The sequence below is a fragment of the Seriola dumerili genome, unplaced genomic scaffold (assembly GCF_002260705.1).
Source record: "Seriola dumerili isolate Sdu_G_001 unplaced genomic scaffold, Sdu_1.0 BDQW01000169.1, whole genome shotgun sequence".
NCBI lineage: Eukaryota > Metazoa > Chordata > Actinopteri > Carangiformes > Carangidae > Seriola > Seriola dumerili.
This window is the reverse complement of record NW_019174424.1, coordinates 2,623,032-2,642,729: the sequence shown is the minus strand read 5'-3', so window position 1 is coordinate 2,642,729 and position 19,698 is coordinate 2,623,032. Positions and strand designations below refer to the sequence as shown.

The window sequence follows — 19,698 nt, the reverse complement described above, 5'->3', positions numbered from 1 at the left end:
GCTATACTCAAACATTTCAGTGTTTATTTTCACCAGATGGTTAAACATAGAGGAACGGGGAGAATATTTATTGCACAAAATAATGTGGTATTTTGTGACTTTTCTTATGACAGACACTTTCACCTCTCAGGCCTGTAAAAATCCTTCCAATTTTATAAAAAAAAAAAAAAAAAAAAAAAAAAAAAATCTACATTTGGGGGGGGGGGGTCTTTGGTTGAACTGCTCACAACCAGTGTAAGTGTGAAACTAGCTTCTTCGCTGTGACCACTGTTAACATGTTTTTATGCAGAAATATATGCATACATTATGTAGAAGGAAAACCAATGATACATGCAGACATCACTGTTATTGTCCCCAGCTGTGTGATGTGATGGGAATCAGGAACTCCTCTGATTTGCACACTTGATCAAACAAAATGGGATGCTATCCGCTGAGATCAATAAGAGAAGCCTAACTGCAAACAAACACACGCCAGTCTAGACAACAGCAAACAGCCAATGTCCAAATTGGGGCTCTACATAAATCGGCTAAAGCAGACAAGTGAAAATCAAAGTGGACAGGAGGATTAGATGGAAATTGTTGAGGAACTGAGAGCAGAGATGCTGTGAAGTTTTGGGCAAAGTGCAGAATAAGTAACAGTCAAAACCAACAACAAACAACAACCAACAACCAAAACATTTAGATCATTCAGGAGGAGTTATGAGTAAGTATTTAGAGTTGTTGCATATTTCATACAAAAATTTATTAGTGATTCTTGGAAGCAATGATGCGCGCGCACACACACAAAATGAGCGGCCTAAACCAGGCTATCAAGGCTACGCTTTCCAAAACCAAAGTCGCTCCTCGGTGGCCTTATTTCAATGGGATTGTTTGTGAGAGCAATGTAATTTGCAGACAGGGCCGTGGGGCTTTAGTCTCAGCTGCAGTCGTGTTAACTGTCTCCATTTCCCAAGTCTAATAACGGAGGTTTTATAAGAGCCTGCTCAGACCAGCTGGTCCCTGGTGCTGGACAGGGGCAGGAACTGGACTGCCCAGTCCAGGGAGACTTACCCTGGGGTGGGGAGAGTGGAGAAAGAGCCTGTCCCAGCCTGTAGAGCAGCAGTTAGATATGTAAATTAGTAGGATTGTGTTAATTTCCCCTCTGATGGTGTGTGGTCTGAGGTGAAATCCAAAGTTGTTAAAAGTTCATGCATGTGTTCATACGTGTGCATGTTATATGTAGACTTTGCACATGTACTGTATGTGAGCATGCCACTGTGTTCAGTACTGTACATGCTGGCTTGCAAACAGCACAAGTAAAAAGTTCCCTCAATCATCCATCCATCTTTCTCTCAGTAATGTTTTATTCAACATCCCGCTCTTGTATTGTCTCTCTCTCTCTCTCACTCTCTCTCTCTTTTTTTTTTTTTGCTGTTGCTCCCATTTCTTCCCACTCCTCATTATTCTTTGAATGCTGCCTCAAAATTGAAAGAGAGCAGGAGGGAAAGAGCAGCACAGCTCTCACGTGTGACCTCGCTGACCCATTCTGCTTCAAATCTAGGGTCCAATTTTACAGGCAGACTAAACAAACAGCTCAGCCATCACAGAAGGCATTCATAATTAATGCCACCTGATACTTGACAAGTTTCTGATGGATTTAACAGGCTGGAGACGAAATCCCTGGGACTCCCTGTATGCCGGAGTCTCGACAAGTCTCTCTGTTTCATCACTTGTTTCCACGTTTTAGCCATGCTAGCCGCATGCAGTTAAGGTTGGCAATGTCTATCAGTCTATCGAGCATAACCTGACCCTTAGTCTTGTTCCCCAATCAGTGCCATTCTTAGTGTTACATCCAGATATTCTCATATACAAGGATCACACACAATTAACTGCAGGATTAAACAGCTTCAGTGCCAACTAGATCCGCTTTGTTCTGCTTAGTAACAAACCATTAATGTCAACATGGCACACATACAAATCAGTTAACATTTCTGTGGTGTTTGAAGCAATAACACGTGTTTGCTTTTGCACGTTTGTGCATGTCCACATGTGATAGTTCAGTTCAGTGAGGACCTGACAGTGTGAGGTCCCCAGACAATGTGTAATGATGATGTAATGGATTAATAACACACAAACACAGACACTCTTAGATGCACGCGCGCACGCACACACACACTAATGACCTGCATAGACCTTTCCTACCTCTGACCTCATACAAACATATCACTGCAGGAAGTAATGAGGTCAGGTGGATGTATGACCACAATACATAACAACCATAACCTGCCCTGGTTTGGTTCTGAGGAGTGACATCACATTATACTTGCACATCAGAAATACTCTCACATATGTACAGTATCTGTTGCCCGATATTGAATCCAGCTGCAAACATCAACCTACACACAACACAATCATGCTTATATCAAAGCACCAGTAGATTGCCTGTAATCGAGTTTGTGTGACAAGGACCTATGATGATGATGTATTAAGTACTGGAGAGCAGACAGGCACTAACCCTGTGGGGGTCTTTCACAGCTACGCTAGCTACTCTTGAAGAATCACCGTCCTCTGTCCCACATTTCTCCATGATCAATTCACGTCAGCAGGCCATATTTTATTTAACACTTAATCGTGGCGCTCCCCTCCCTGCGTCCCCCGCAACTCATTTGTTCACATGTAGGAGAAAAGAATCAAGAGCATGTGATTGCCCCTTTTCTCGCCTATCCTCACTCCTTCCCGCTTTTCTTTCACTTTCCTCCTTCTGATCCAAGAAGCATTCTGCAGAAACAGGTCAGCCATTATTGGACAGTCTTGTTATTAATTCCTCTTTTCATATCTGATGGGTAGAGGAGGCTTGGGATGCTATAGCTGAAGCTCCAAGCAGGTTTTTAGACGCTCCTGATCTTCTTTTGTAATCCTTCGCTTTCCACAAACTCAGTGACTCTTGAGTTCTTTTCTTCCACAAAATACCCCGTCTTTTTTCTCTTTCTTTGTGTAAAATTCTTAAAGCTAGTCTGCCCTAAGGTCCTTGTCGTAGCCACATGTTCCACCTTTGAGATGATATATAGTATCTCACTCAGCAAACAGAGTAAAGCAGAGCACAGTGTGGTTCTGTTTGCTCAGACCTGTGGAGTGGTGGCTTAGGGCCTGATTGTGCTGAAGAGGCACAGGGAGAGCAGAGACACAGCTGACAGCGCTTTAAATGGACATGATGTTTCAATGTACTCATGCCATACCTCTTCTTATGTCGGCTTTCTACGCATACAGCAACTCCAGAAGCCCAAAGGAGTCTATAAATCATTCATAGTGAGAATAATGGGTAATATCCATTCACAGTATCTACTACATGCTCTAAAAACCACAATACCCCTCATGGTTTGAAAGTTTTTCCTGAATCATATCTATGATGATAAACAAAATTTCCTATACTAAGAAAGAACACATAAAAATACAGAAAGAAGTTTTGGGGGAGAAAAACACTGTAGTAGGTTAGATGATTGAGGAGAAAAACTACCAATACAACAGTGTAAAAATACTCCACTACAAGTAAAAGTCCTGTATAGTCAAGTAAATGTACACAAGCAAAATGTAATTAAAATATCAATAGTAAAGCAGAACAATGGTTCCTGTGAGGGTTTTTATCAAGAAATAACATATCATAGTTGAATTATTACCGTAAGTATGAGCAGCATTTTAATGCTGTAGCCAATAGACAAGCTAAATTGAATTACTTTATATACTGTTGGTGAATTTTAGAGAAAGCTGAGCCATTAAAATAATACTGAACGGGATAATTAAATAAGCAAAAGGCCATTTTGGCCTATATAGTTTCCAGACATTGGTGCCTTTTGACCTTTTCTTTTAAACATTTAAGTAGAGAATTCATTTTTACTACATTATGCAATTTGTTATGATTATGATATTATTAACTATAAATTCAATATGATTGTTCTTCAAGATGACTCCTGACCAGATAGATTTGAAAGAAAAGAAATCTATATATATGGATTTGGAGCTCAGCCAAACATGCAAGGAAGGCTTGTATTATGTCACAAGCATAAAATAGACCATTGCTGTTCACATTTTCTGAGAGCTCCAGTGTGATCATTCAACTAGGGGAGGTTATTTTCAAGTTTTAAATGGTTGAGGATGGAAAGGCATTGATCTTTTAATGAATTTTACATTGCATCTGGATTGAGAGATAATGAAATTAAAAAATGATGCAGTAACAGCACCATAGAAGTTAGCTGCAGAACCAGTGCTGAGGATGCAAGAGCGTGTTGTAGCATAGGGACCAGGAGTACAGAGAGCTGTGGAACAACCGCTTTATGGGCCGTTATAAGCATATCCACCACCTTAAAGACAGTTGGAAGAGAAACTAGAGAGTACCTGGTCTAAGGTGTGAGCTGTAGAATATGTGGGCCTTTTAACGGATTGAATGAGTTTAAGAATCTTTTAAGATCTTAAAAAACACCCTGTCGTATTTAGGTATGACAATAGATAAAAGCTCATAAAATGTAAATTAAATTAATAAATAGGTCCCACAACTGCTTGCTAGTATTGTGTGTTGATTCCCCAAACAGTTTCAGCTACATTGCTCTTACCCTTCATTAGGATGGTGAAAGCGTTGTACTGTAGCTGAAAATGTCTGGGGAATAAATATAATTATTACAAAAATATTATTTTACAGACTTGGACATTGATTGTTCTTATGCTTACAAAGGTCTGCAACCATCTGTGTGTTTTCTTCGAATTAGCTGTTACATTTTGTATCTTAAATGAATTGTAAAAACTGGCATATGAATCTATAAAGAAAATCATTGTCAGCTGCAGCCCTGCTGCTGCAGTGTCAAAGCAAGTGATAAACCAGAGACTGGAGTGTGTCTCAAAAAGGAATAATTGTGCTTTTCTGTGTCTGCCTTGTGCTCATTAGCACATTTTATCTTGAGATTCAGACAGTTCACACTGCATGGCAAATGAGATTGAGTCCTAATCCCCCACTCCCACACACACCTACCACACGTCTCCAATCACATGTATTCATACTGTATGTGAGGTTCATGATATGCAAATATTCTTGTTAATTTGTGCTAGAATTCGCAGGCTTGTGCATTCATTTGTGGATATATGGTCAAAAGCAATAGTGAAGTGAGTGAATAAAGACACTAAAGAGACACACCGACAGATGAAAACAACATGGCAAGGGCAAACACACTGTCCTTTTTCACAGTCAGCTTAACGCTCCATTTATATTTTCTCATCCGTCTTGTCATCGGTTTTATTGGTTCAGTGTTGTTAAACGGGAACATGTTACCCCTGTTTCTCTCTCTGGGTATCCCTCCACCTTCCCTCAGCCTCCCTCCTGCCGGCTCCCGTCTCCATCTCTCTCCCTCACTTTCTGCTCTCTACAGTACCCTTCCGCTCCATCTACCTTCCTTCTTTCCCTCCCTCTTTCCTCCTTCCCCCGCTGCGCTCTCGACTCGCTCTCATTCCCCCTCGCTCACACACTCAGGCAGCATCCTCCCCTCTCCACTTCTACCTTCACACTCACCTCTCCGCGCCTCCCTCTCTGCTCCTCTCGCCTCCTTCCTTTCCGCCACATCCTAACACATATCACCTCTCATATCTCCCTGTCTGTTGTCTCCCTCTCCATCCACACTCTCTCCTCCATCTATTCCCATTCCTCCCTCCTTCTCACACACTCAACCTTGCTGTCTCGCGCAAACGCACGCGTGTACACACTCATGCTGATTGGCACCCAAGGACAGAGCACCCTATCTCCCAAACCGGCTACCAGGCAGTTTGCTTGCGTGGCCAGGCTTCTTGACACTGAGCACAGCTGAGGAAGAGGACGAGGACGGGGGGCCATGGAACACAGCCACATCTTCCCTGTTTTTTCCCCAAATGGGAGCACCTGGAGCCCAGGGCAGCACCCCTCTGAGGTTGCACAGGGATGCCCTCTCGGACCACTGCCTGTCATCTACTACAGCGTCCTGCTCTGTCTCGGCCTGCCAGGTAAGAGATGTATTTTATGTGTGTGTGTCTACCCACATGCACATCTTATTCAGTGTTAATTTGCTCATATTTCCAATGAGAGCCTGCATCAGTGGGGTGCAGGAGTTACGCTTTGCATCTTGATTTGTTGTGCACTTGTCTGCAGCTCTGAGTGAGTACATTTCTTGCACAGCTGCTCCTGAGTGCCACACTTTGCACACACACTGTTGATTTGTCATTGTGACCTTGTGGCAATCACTTGTGCATGCATATGTTTTTTGTATGCATGTGTTTGTGCCTGTGTATGTCTGTTTGGTGTTCGTACGTTTGTCTCCTTAGTTGGAAATATTCAAGCACCATTCAATAAAGAAGAAAACGCAGCAACAGTATGTGCAGTATGTATATCTGATTATTGACCCATGGTTGTTTCTCAAAAAAATACACAAAACAAGAAGGTGCATCTTCTTTTGGTGAACCTGGAGTTGTAATATATTATGTAAGCAATGACTCATGTTTGACCTCGGGGGCAAGTGTGTCTTACATGACCCCTGTTGATGACCTGAATTAATGACACTTCCTTATTGTGTCTTTACCATTGACTGATTAATCCCTTCACAGTCACTGTCACACCCATTTACCTCCACCGTCCCACTGTGTGATCTATCGGCGCTGACCTAGTCTCACACTGGGAAGCAAAGTGGTGTGTGTACACACTGTATGTGTCTGTGTGAGAGTGTGCATTTAAAAAAAAAAAAAAAAAAAAAAAAAAAGAGGGAGAGACAGACAGGAAACCTGGAGGTCAGATGAAAGAGGAAAAGCGCTGATGCCTAATCAGAGATTGGGGTTCAGATGTTCAAAGCTCTCTGGACTGTCAGATACACATCCAGCCTGCTTCAGCCCATCACCAAAATGCTAGACTCATTCTGTGGTCTAACAGCTGGAAGGATAATTCAAGGGCTTTTCTATTAAACTCCAGATTTGAAGGAGTGATATTTTAAGTTTAACGAGAAATGAAACTAAAGTATAATGCTTTTGATCTAACATTTACTGTATTATTTATGCTTTTACACAAGTCAAAAACAATAGTGAAGTTCAGCTCTGAACCCCTTTTCTTTGACAAAGTCTGGGAATGAGATTTTATCGACAACCTAAGCTGTTCTGGTTAAAAACAAATCTGCAGTGAAAAGCTTTTTGTATGCCAAGACTGCAGCTGCACCACAGATTTGCAGTCTTGTAAAAGTAAAAGTCTCTCCTTCTGATCAAATCTCGTCTAATTTATCTCTCCTGGAAGTCAAGTCTTGCACGGGCAATTCTCTGTGCTGTCATTTAAAGTTTCACCTGAGTTTTATTTGATTCTGCTGCTGAGTCGTCTCAACAAATGGGATAAAGGCTGCTTGTTTAATCAGTAAGTAACAATAACCTGAGACTGTAATGCAATCTTACAATAGTTGTCTGAATTAATGGCAGAGTTGAGCGCAGCGGGCTGATACTTGGCAGCAGCGAGTTCGACTTATTCAATCATTATGACACAGCTCATTCCACTCAAGGCGAATCATGAATGTTTCATGAGCGCGGCATGTGTGAGTAGTAGCAGCGTGGCCTACAGACCCACACATATTTAACGCTCTGGATGGATCAGAGGCTGTTACCTTGATTACCAGACAGTGTTTCATGCTTAAACAGCAACAGGGCTTCACATGTGCACATCTCTGACAGGCTTTGACCATTAGGCTGCAGACAGAGAACAGGTCACATCAAGATCACAGCTTTGAGGGTGAAAAGCGAGATGAAGGAAGGTGATGGGGAAAAAAGGATTACACAAGTCAAGTGGTGAGAAAAGATTACAGTGTGACCTCGCGGAATGATGAACCGAAAGCTGTGCACAGTAAGGAGTTGAACAAGGAGGAGACTGGAGTAGAGGGAAGACAAGGGCACCCAGCAGAAGAAGAGGAAGAAGAGTGGAGTTAGGAGAGAGCCAGATTAATAACAGCAGAGCCAGTGAAGTAGCACCTCTGAGCCCTGAGTGGGGAGGCTACAGACGACAGAGCCGAGACGAATTGCCACATTTTTAATTAATCGCTAACTCGCGCCTTTCCTCTCTCTGCTCACTACACCACACTGCTCGAGACAGGACAGACGTGTGCTGGCATAGCAAACAGCACAGTGAAGGAGTCGGCCCTCTGCCTCAGTCTTTGACATGCTGGGCTTACAGAAATGAAGCCTGCTCTATGTACAGTACAGTTTGCCTCAAAGCTCTCGCTGCTAAGATGCAAAGAGTACAGCTGTCAGCTGAGGAGCGATGCTGCCGCCCTGTTCACACCTGGCATTAACTTCGAGTGATCCGATTTCAAGTGGACAGCTCTAAGTACAGATGTGAACACACCCAAGATACATTGAGGGCACATTTTAATATTTGATCACTCAGACCATAATCGGAGGCGGTCTGGGCTGCATAAGGCCACATTTTTGTACCACTATGCGACAACAGGCAACAACAGGCAAAATGGATTCTGGTGGATGGAGTACACAGGAATAACACTGTCTGAAATTTTCGAAAAGCCCATAAAGATATATTACAAGGGCGCCAAACATCTTGGGCGATTTGGGTTGCCAAGGAATACCCCCAGTCTGTTGTTTTGATTGCACTGCTGCCTCCCACTGGTTAAAAACAATAACGCATTTGGTCTTTGCAAACAGAATTGATGTACGTAGATGATGTACTTAGAACGGGGAGGTGAAGTGAGCATGTGGAGACGCATTCTAATGTCAAGTGTGAACTGACGTACTTAGAGCTGTCCACTTGTGATCAGATCACCCGAGACGCATTAATGTTAAGTTTGAACAGGGCATGTGTGAGGTAGCTGGATGTTCCAGGGAAGCTGCTCTGAATATCTCGGCCAAGATAGATGCGTTCATACATTATTGTTCGAGTCACATTTCTCCACACAGCGTATCTAGAATTCTTTGAAACACAGACCGTCTTCTAATGTTACTTCAAAACCTCATTACGGTGTAAAGGCAAATGTTCTGTGTTGCTTTGTGATGCTCTGTCAAGTACCGTCAAACAAAGATACACCAGCATTTAAGCATTCATGTGGATATGAGGTAGTCAGTCTACTCAATGTCACAGCTGAACAGTGGTGGAAGAATTATTCAGAATATTTCCCTAAATATTTTTATTGAATATTTTATAACATAATCATGTGTTTTACATGCAAATTATAATCTGCAGATTAACCAAAACCCCTATCTTTAAAGTAAAAGTAGGGGAGTAAGAATTACAATATATACATATTTTCACAAAAGGAAGCTTGTTTTTGACCTTGGACACAAGAAAGACAAGAGCACCATTTCAGTAACAGCTCAGACTGTTCATATTCATGGGACAAAGATTTCTAGCAAAATGAGGAAGGTAGTGTGAAATGAGTCGGGCTTCTGCATTCAAATGTAGCACACATTTGACATGGGGTTGTGTGAGGTAGTCATATATATATAGTTGTATATAGTATATATATACACAACTATATAGTTGTGTGTATATATAGATATATACATTACCTGCAGTAGATTCTAATCAGCGCGTTTCTAGTTAGGAAAGCCGACTGGGGTCACCGGCAGAGTGATGTGTTGCTGTGCACTGGGCCACCAGAAAAAAACGTGTTATAGACAGGTTTAAAAACGCCCACTGAAAAAATCTAATATCCCTTTTTAAATGTACACTTCAGGTAGAATATTTTCAGCGGTTTATCTTTCCGTAAAAACAGCACTTTCCTTTGGCACTACATTTTTCCTACGCACTAGTGCAACAGATCAGAAAACATCTTTTTGCATCGCTCTAGGGGGCAGGTACAAACAACTTATTTAGTCGTAACTTGGTAGATTTGTCAAATTGTGTGCGGCAGTATTCTTTTCATTAGCTTTTTCTGAGCTTTCAACCAAATGAAAGTGGCTCAGGTGTCCTCATGTGACATAAATGTGGAAAACTAACACTTGACAACAAGCGTTTGAAAGGAGGGGAGATGTGTGCACATTCTGTGAGCACAAACACTCACATGTTGGGGTCTGTGTTTTAATTTGAGTCCTGCAAGGCTCTCAGAGGATCTCTCCTCCACCTGTGCACAAACACAGTATGTTGGTGTGTTCCTTTCATCTTCCTTGAAGCATCTCTGTTTGTGTGGCTGTTCAACAGTCAGCGATGTGACTAGAAGCACGTGCAAATTGGAAAACATCTCCTCCCACTTCCACTTATCCACCCACCCAAGGGGAAAAGGTCAGGGATGTTCGGCGCTAACAACCCTCTGTTCCATGTCGCAGTGTAGGCCAGGTGTCAACCCTACTTAATAAAGAGATGGGCCCCATCGATTTTCAGTTTGGACTATTGATCTGTCAATCTGCACCAGCTACAAGGCATCTGCGGTGGGATGGAGGCTTGTTAATAGATACTATCACTCTAAAAGTGGAGTTTAAGTTTAGGGAGTTGTACACTGGATGAGGAGGAGAAGATATGAAGGTTTGTGTTGAAGCATGGGCAAAGTGGAGAAAAGACAGAGGATATTCAGTGAATCGAAGGGAGGGAGGTTGAGATTTTGGGCTCTGGTTTGTCTCCAGTCTGCAGGTTGGGAAAGGAGAGGAAGGGAGGGAGGGATGTGGTGAACATGTCAGCTTGTCATGGGGGAGACGAGCCAGAGAGGGCGCGGGAGGACAGAGGACGCAAAAGAGGAGGGAGGTGTTGTTTGAGGCAATAAATCAGAGATGTTGTTGATGCAGTGACGGAGCTGACAACAAAATGCTTTCACTGCAGCTGAAAACCCAAATCCCTGTATGTTTGGCGTTGTTTGGAAAACAATGATATATCAATCTGAGGATAATTACAGCGCTGTGATCCGAATGTCGTTTCAGTTTTTCATTTTCCTCCTCATCTTCCCTCCATTCACTCTCCTCCCCGTCTTTTCTCTGCATTTCCTCCATTGCTCTCTCTTATCACTTAAACTAAATTCCACCGTTGATGTTTTTTCATAGCTGAAACCTCACAAAAATCATTTGGAGGGGATCCAAGGGCATGTTGAAATTTGTTGCACTGTTTACAAAGCCTTAAAACATAATAAGCAGGTTTTGTCATGCAGTCAATGCTTCATCTCAGGCGGCAGGGTTAGCCTTGATGTAAGGACAGTCATCTCCACCAAACTTTGACTCGCTGTGGTCTGTCTTTAAAATGAATGGCTGTAAAGGTGAGAAGACAGCTGAGCACTGCAGTAGCATCAATATCATTAACAGCAGCAGGGCCTCTTTCTCTTAATATGCCCATTAAACCTAAATAATCTGTTACAATATATCTCTTTCTCTCTTGTGCTCATTTTTTCTCTTGCTCCATTTTCTTTATTGCGTCTTTCTTTTTCTTATGAGTTTCTCCTACCCTTCCCCATTTATTCCCAGATCTCAAATTAAACTTATGCTCACAATAAAATGGTGTTTTATTGATGGGATCATATTTGCATCCCATCACAAGCCTGCTCCTCTTCAATGCAAATTAATGAGGATCAAAAGGAGTTTGCTTCATGACATCATTATCATTTTTATTATTCAAAACAGAACTCACAGCTCAAAGAAAGTCAGAAAAAAATTGATTTTTATCTTCTTTAATGTATGTTTTTTTTTTTTTGTAGTGAGGATGTGCTCTTGGTTTTTGTTCAGGGGAATTAAGGAATCGCCGTTCTTTATGTCCAGTCTGACACTTAGAGAAGACAAAAGGGAAATGGTTGTCATCAGGAACAAAGTGCCTGTGACCTTTGAAGCAAGCTTTGATATTCACCCCCTCTTCCTTTCCTCCCACCGCCTCACCACTCTCCCCTATACCTCCCTCTCTGTCTCATTCTGTCTTTCCGTCTAATCTTCTCCTCCATTCACACTCAATCACCTGCGCTCTCTCTCTCTCTCTCTCTTTTTTAACTCTCTGTGACCTTCCTCAGACCACACTTTCCTTTCCCCCTCCGTCTATTTCCTTATCCAGATAAGCCGTCAAAGCCAAACCTCAATTTCCTCCAAATGACATGAAAAAAAAAATCCTTAATTGCAAATCCCTCTTTCCTTTTATTTTTGGGCTATAATTTCCTCTTTACAATGTTCTGTCTGTGCTGTATGAGGCCCATGAGGAAACCTAATGACAAGTGGCAGCATCTCATGTTTTGCCACCGGTTTTCAGGGGTTAAGCTGCGCAGTGTCGTTTGTCGACAGCCTGTCTGAACGTGTCCCTTTAGTGGTGGGATGAGTCAGCCTCGTTACACACCTCAGGGAGCACGCTGTGCCTTCTCCTTTTCCCGCTAAACAACGTCAATGGCCCTCTCCCTCATTACATTAGACAAGCAGCGGGGTGAGCGGAGACACAAAAGCACTCCCACACAAATAGACAGAAGGGGTCACCCATGCAAACACACACAGACACACACACACACACAAATGCGAGCAAACAGACAAACACACAGCAGCTCATTATGTGTCCTTCAGGTCATTCTAATCCCCTCTCAGCTGGAGACACTTATTTTTCTATTCAAAGAGAAAAAGAAAAGATGGGGAATTGTGTCTCCGCCTGAATGTCCAGGTGTGAGATGCAAATGTCTCTGTATGCATGCATGGATGACTGTGTGTGTGTGTGTGTGTGTGTGTGTGTGTGTGTCTGTGTCTCTTTCTTCTTCATGTCCCTTTTCTGTGCGTGCATCTGTCCAACTCATCTGTCCCCGTCCCAGCTGCGACGAGCCCCGCATGTGCCACCTCATACCCGCAGAATGCCGAGCAGATCCATTCGCCTCCAGCCCAACCCCCCCACCCCAGCCCCAGAGACGAGGTAAAGAGCAGGAGTCAATTGAAATGAATGGGCAACCCAGTGCAAGCTGGCTAGAGCTAAATGGAAATGTCAAGCTTGCCACAGATCCCTTTTGTTTGTCTGTAGAAGGGCCCGTCTCACTGGGGAGCCCAAACAGAATAATACCCAGCCACCGACTGTCAGCACCTCACTGTTTCATTTCATGTCACTCCTCTAAGCGTAGCAGTATATGGACAGGGAAAGAGAGAAAGTAAGAGAATCGACGGGCAGAGGTACAATAGAAAAAGCGAGGATATGGACTAAGGGTGTCATCTGTTGTACAGGAATTTTAATGGGTCTCTATTAGGAAATTTTTGAGCAACTCAGACCTTAGAAGGAGCCTTTTCCTCATACAAACAGCCACTGATAAGATCCCATCTCTGGTGTGAGCCTACAGGTGAACAGACCACACACTGACCTCTGTGACAGGCTGCTTGATGGAAAATTACATGTACTGAGAGTCAGTATTACCAAAGACAAAAGTGGTGTCTGGCAGTCATTCCAATGGACAGACCAAGCTTTTTGACTTTTTTTTATTTTTTATTCCACAATGACCTTTCACAGGGATGTATGGATATAGTCAGACATGTCAGCCTATTATTTTCTGGATTAATTCTGAAAAATATACCCATTAGAGTTTCTAAAATAATATCTTCAAATATCTTGTTTAGTCGTACCAACAATCCAGAACCCAAAATCTGCTTAAATAATAATTACTATCATTTGTGGTAGAGAAAAGTAGCTGGGACAAGCAAATGTTTGGAATTTTAATGTGAGAGATAGTTTTGATAATCAGGTAATCTTTTCAGTCATTTTTTAACACTTGTTGCCATGTAATTCAGATCGAACTCAGAGAAAACACAAAACAATAAATAAGAAATGATAAGTAAAAAAAAAAAGTAGGCCTAGCAGTTATTTTGTAGTAGCAGACAAAATGTATTAATGACTGTTTTTATAGAGAGAATAGGAGAATCTCAAGGTTACAGAGGTCTGATACACCCAGATTTTTTATTTTATTTCCAAACATGTATTCATGTCCAACTAACGCTAACTCAAGTGACATCACTTGAAGACATTTATCAGACAGCGCCCTGTGGAGCCACGTATTTATGTCCTTACATGTGCAGCAGTAGTCCCCAAAACCTTTAAACAGGCTTTGATGTGTAAAATTGGTGGAGATCCCCCCCCAACTCTAGTATTTTTATGATTGAATACAGTGCTTGAACTAATCCTACTGTATCATTTAAGTAATGATTCTGCAATTATTTACACTGGGGATTATTATAAACCTCATAATTGTTATTGAGAAGATCCATTTCTTTAAATCCTGGGTTATTCTGGATCATTTTATGATCATGGCTCAAACTGACAACTGAAAAAGAAGAAACAACACACAGACAGTGGATGAAAGCAGCTGAGCTAAAGAATCAATAACACAGTAAACCAAGACTCAACATGAAAGCAATCCAACTTGTCTTTGCAGAGGTTAGTGTGATGTACAAGCAGGGGTGGCTGTGATGGGGAGGGGGGTGCAATCCAGCAGCCCTACATGTACACATATATTGGCTTGTCGGGTCTTGTAAACTGCTTTGACATTTCATTTATGGTTATTGATAGATCATATGTTAATGAATTGGTGCATCCCTAATGATCTGTGTGTTAGTGTGTGCATGTGCAGACATGTCTTACTGTGTGTCTGTGTCTTCTGCTGCACATCCTCCAGTCTGGCAAGGACATCTTTAGTCATTATCTGGAGCCGGCTTTGTAATTTGTAATCAGCTGATAGTGGCTGAGGCTGTGAAGTGTGATGTACCAGACTCCAAGCTGCCATACCTAATCCAATCCCAGATCTATTACTGCAGAGGGAGACAGGACCACAGAACACACACACACACACACACACGCTCGCGCTATATGGACAGTGATGGCTGCTAAGTGCATTGATGTCTCAGTGACGCTGTGAAGCAAATCAGTGTCAGAGGCATCTTCGTCTGAGGGAACAGATTGGACATGGCTTCATGCTGCACCAGTGACTTCCACTAAATAAGGCTGGTTAGCAACAGTAAAGGACAGATGCCGATGATTGTTGTGTGTATTTGATATGTATTAGTTTAGATAATTGAACTAGTTATATGAAATAGGAATCTTCTAAATTGGAAAAGTATTGATTTTCTCCAATAATGCCTCTGAATTTTACACTATATGGCACATGTATTGAATCAAATTCTTAATGTTCTTACACAGCAGTCACTAGCACACTAGTCTCCTTTAAGAAATAGAAGTCCAAATACGCTTTTCCACCTAAGAAAAGAATCTGCATATTGTTGCTGTTAACATGCAGAAATTAAGGAAAACTATTTCGAGCACTGAAAATCAGTCCTGACCTTGGGATCGATATGTGTGACAAAGTCATCACAACTTAAGGTCCACTTTTGAGTTTTCCCTGAACTTCAACTGCAAAGGGGCTGCTGCGCTGATGGGAGCATGTTGCTTCAGGTACTGTGACATGAGCTCAGTTTGAGGAATAGCACCAAAACAGGGCACAACCATTTATAATATTATGAGGGATGATTTTCCAATTCAGGAAAGTTATCCAGGCAGCAATCATTTTATCTTTTGTTCTGACAATTTTGAGATATACTAGAAATACTTTTCTGGCCCAAAGCATTGGTACCCTCTCTGTGCCAACAGTGTGGCCTTATTCAAATAAATGGGGCAGCTGTTTCTTTTTCATGCGGAGATAATGTTGATCTAAACCCGCGCTTACTGTGTGTTTATCCACAAATGGAACCTCATTCCTACCTAGAATGTGGATCATGAGATAACAAGTGGTTGTGGATGGAAGATCGTTGATCGTAAAGATCAAGGAGGCCATTCACATAATGCACCAGAGGCCATCTTTGAACCAAGACAGGGATTACGACCGCCTGTTATTACGGCACCAATGTTCCCACCTCAGACGATGAAAACTGTGACATGTTAGTTAAAACTCTGAAAGAGCTTGCAAGTCGTTCATGAGTTGAGATTGTTTTTTTCCCAAAACAATGTTTTATAAGGCAAATGGGTAGAAATCCCCCTCCCTACTTGGAGGTAAATGTTCTCACTGGACAGAAATGACAAGGTGCATTCAGTATCTCCATCAAAATTTGGAACATATAGTATTATATTTTGTGATAATGACGGTTCAGTTGGATTTAACTTATTTTAATATTTGTCTCAAGCTTTTGTCATTCCATTAATACTACAGTGTAAACAAAGCCTGGACCTTGCTCTCGGCTTGAACATGCTCACAACCTGTAAACGCAACTGTCTGAGATGATGGGAATAACCTGAGAACAATATGCACATGTGGTGACTGGGGGAAATGGGGAACAGAATAGGACAAGAAAGAAAGAAAGAAAGACTTGTAATGAGCTTGTTCAACTCAATTGTCAAACTGCAGTCCCATGTGAGAGGAAGAAAGCTATGCTCCTCCTGAATAATGCAGACATGCACAGGTCATGCTTTGGTAAAAGCAGCAGTGGAATAAGTCACATCCAGGCCTTTGTGTTAAAAAAAAAATAGAATACTTCTTCCCCTCCTGGGCTATTTACCTGTTCTGTGCAAGAAAGTGAGATGGAATAAATAAACCTAAGGTGGCCAGGGTAACATTTATTTTGTCAGTGTGGAAGAAAAACAACAGTGCATGTTGGGGATATGGAGTAAAAATTTTAAAAGTGATGCAGGTGGGGAGTTGGGATGTCCTTGTGCTTTGTTTTAGGAACTAAATTGCTGGCAGAATGGTGGCTGGCAGTAGTGAACTCAGCAGATTGCCAAGGCTGTGATTCTGCACGTTGCCCCCCTGTTTTTGTTGTGGCTTTACTCTTTATTAGAGATAACAAGTTGGCCAAAGGCAGAGGCAGGTGCTGCTTGAATTACACAGCAGGTGTAGATGAGGGGGAAAAGGGAATAGAGTGTTAAATAGGGGGTGGATTACTCGGTAGCAGAGCTGGGTGAACATGGCAAATACTGTCCAGGGATGATAAGAGATTGGAACAAAATTGCATACAGTGCTACCACACCTTCAGTTTAAGCCCAAAGAGCTCACCCAGTGTGCCCTTATACCTGGTTAGTACCATGGTGGCGCTGCTGATTGTGCTTTTCCCCCCTTTTTTCTGTTTGTTTATTGCATTGTGCTTGTGTTAACACCTATAGTATATGTCTTGTCCACTGCATTGCTATCGCTCTCAACTGTATCTCTGTTTCTGTCCTGTTTGTTGCTGGCTGGATGAATGTTGCACCTTTTCAATTACCTGCCCACTAACACTCAATTTCTCTGTTTCCCTCCCTGCCCTAACCTGTGCCCTTTCCTTTTCCAATCTCATCATACTTTTTCCTTTTCCATCATTTTACAATTTCCTCTGTCTATCAACTTTGAATCATCTCCACGCTTTCTTCTTCACCATCCCTCCTCCTCCTCCCAGCTAATATCCTGACAGTGGTCATCCTGTCCCAGCTGGTGCTGCGTCGTCAGAAGTCCTCCTACAACTATCTCCTGGCTCTGGCAGCCGCCGACATCCTAGTCCTACTCCTGATTGTTTTTGTCGACTTTATATTGGAGGATTTTATTTTGGCTACGCCGCTGCCTCCATCATTAAACAGTGCAGTCCAGGTCCTGGAGTTCTCCTCCATTCACACTTCCATCTGGATCACCGTGCCTCTCACCATTGACCGCTACATCGCTGTTTGCCATCCGCTGCGCTACCACACAGTCTCCTACCCAGCGCGCACACGAAGGGTGATATTTGCCGTGTATATTGGGTGCTTACTCTCTGCAGCTCCTTATTATTGGTGGCCTGAGCTGTGGCACAGCCTGCCAGGAATGGGCAGTGGAGGAGGAGGAGGAGCAGGAGGAGGGGAGAGCAACAGGAGAACCGTGGCCCAGCATGTCCTGGTGTGGGCCCACTGTGCCACTGTCTACCTCCTCCCATGCACCGTCTTCTTCTCCCTTAATGCTGTTATCGTGCGCAAACTACGCAGGCGCCGCAGCTGTTTCCGTCTCCGCGGCTACTCCACCGGCAAGACCACCGCCATTCTCCTGGCCATCACCTCCATTTTCGCAGTTTTGTGGGCACCTCGCACCCTCATGATACTCTACCACTTCTACTCCCCTCCTCCAGCCTCACAAGGCGCCGGCCGACTGCTCCACATGCTCACTGATCTGGCTAACATGCTGGCGTTGCTCAACACTGGCGTCAACTTTTTCCTCTACTGTTTCATCAGCAAGCGTTTCCGGGGCATGGCGGCCAACGTGCTGCGAGCGCTGGTCCACTGCCGGAAGCAGCCACCGCCGTTCTACGCCAGCCACAATTTCTCCATCACAAGCAGCCCCTGGATCTCACCAGCCAACTCCCACTGCATCAAGATGTTGGTTTACCAGTATGACAAAAATGGGAAGCCCATCTGTATTTCCTCTTGAGTCCTCAGCCACCAGCAGCTGCCCCCACCCTCAGTCCTGGGGGATCATATTTGGGCTTTGTCTCCGTGGCAACTAGCTTTGCCCGCATGGGACTCTTTGAGGTTTTGAAATGTCAACACGCCCGGAGAGCACAGAGGTGACAGTTTAGCTAGCTCTGAGCGATAACAAAGTGATAGGCTAGTAAAGTGGAAAAGCAAACAGCAGATGCGTGCAGGCCTCTCATGTTCAATAAAGTATTCACAAAGCAGCGACCAGCATCAAATAGATGTTGATTGTTTCCTCCATGCAAAAAAATAAAGCTACTGTAAGTGACTGACTGCAGCTTGGGTGAGCGACCGATGAAAAGGATATCACCGCCATCTATCACGACTTTTATGAACCACCGTTTGTAACAGCGCTAGAGAATAAACTGACCATTAGATGAATCCTCGGTGAAGCATCAAACGCCTTGGTTTCTTTATGGACGCTCTCTGTTGTACACTGCCGCCAACGCTGAAGAGCTTTGAACAGCTGCATCTTCGCTCCGTTGGCAGTCATTTCCTCAAAGCAGAGATCCAGTCAGAGTCTGGGCACTAAACATCTCACCTCAAGGGGGGATTCACTCAGGCAGAGCCACTGACAACATGTCCACTGCCCATAGCTCTGACTGTCTCTCACGCAATGTAAAACAGCGCCGTCATTTCCACTTTAATATGCAGAGGACTCTCAAAGGCATGTTACATGGGGCTTTTATAAAATGAACAGCCCTAGTTCACCCTGGCAGTGCAGGTCACCTACGAGTCGGCACTCGCTATGGAAGACCAAGTTATGCCACATCCAAGCTCACAGGTTGTTGTAGGATGAGTAGGTGCTCTGCTTGTTTGTCAAATATTTATTAATGGTAGACTTGACTGTTATTGTAGCCTCACAAAAGTACAAGACAAAAAATATGACTAGGGGTCAGTTATGGCTCCAAGGTGTCATTAATCTAGTAATCACATTTCCAATATTAGGAAGAGGAAATTTCTGCTATTAGTAGATAGTCCTCTATTAACTATTAATGGTCCTTGATGACTTACTGTTAGCCATTATCTGGATGAATATAATGAATGTAAATGAACATCTCTTTAACCCTTTAGCTTTTTGTGAGACTGAGGATGAGAGAGAGACAGAGAGGACAGAAGAATCTGCTCTGATCCCGATGGTTTGTTTCCCCCCGTCCAAGGTTTTCTGTCCCATGTAGCGAATCTGGTCTCAGGGCCACAGTGGCACATTGCAGCTCTACTTGTTCTGCTGCTGCTGGTTGATAGCAGTTCAGTAACATTTTACAACGAAACACAGTCACATACATCAACTCTGTCTCAGTGTAGCCCGAGTCCTGCCTAGTAACACACACACACCTTGAGCCTGTATTGGCCACAGACAGAGCGCA

The 19,698-nt window shown here is 43.1% G+C and overlaps 1 protein-coding gene across 1 annotated transcript; it reads left to right on the top strand.

Moving 5' to 3' along the window:
• The first annotated feature begins 5,846 nt into the window (after window positions 1-5,846).
• On the top strand, window positions 5,847-18,287 carry gpr139 (G protein-coupled receptor 139). Its single transcript, XM_022752674.1, has 2 exons — window positions 5,847-5,994; window positions 17,293-18,287. The coding sequence occupies exons 1-2, from the start codon at window positions 5,847-5,849 to the stop codon at window positions 18,285-18,287; spliced, it is 1,143 nt and encodes a 380-aa protein (XP_022608395.1).
• The last annotated feature ends 1,411 nt before the right edge of the window (window positions 18,288-19,698 follow it).

Excerpts from the sequence above, each read along its gene's own strand:
- gpr139 (XM_022752674.1), top strand. The coding sequence starts at position 5,847 with ATGGAACACAGCCACATCTTCCCTGTTTTTTCCCCAAATGGGAGCACC. Across the intron at positions 5,995-17,292 it reads GCTCTGTCTCGGCCTGCCAG|CTAATATCCTGACAGTGGTC; the intron begins GTAAGAGATGTA and ends TCCTCCTCCCAG.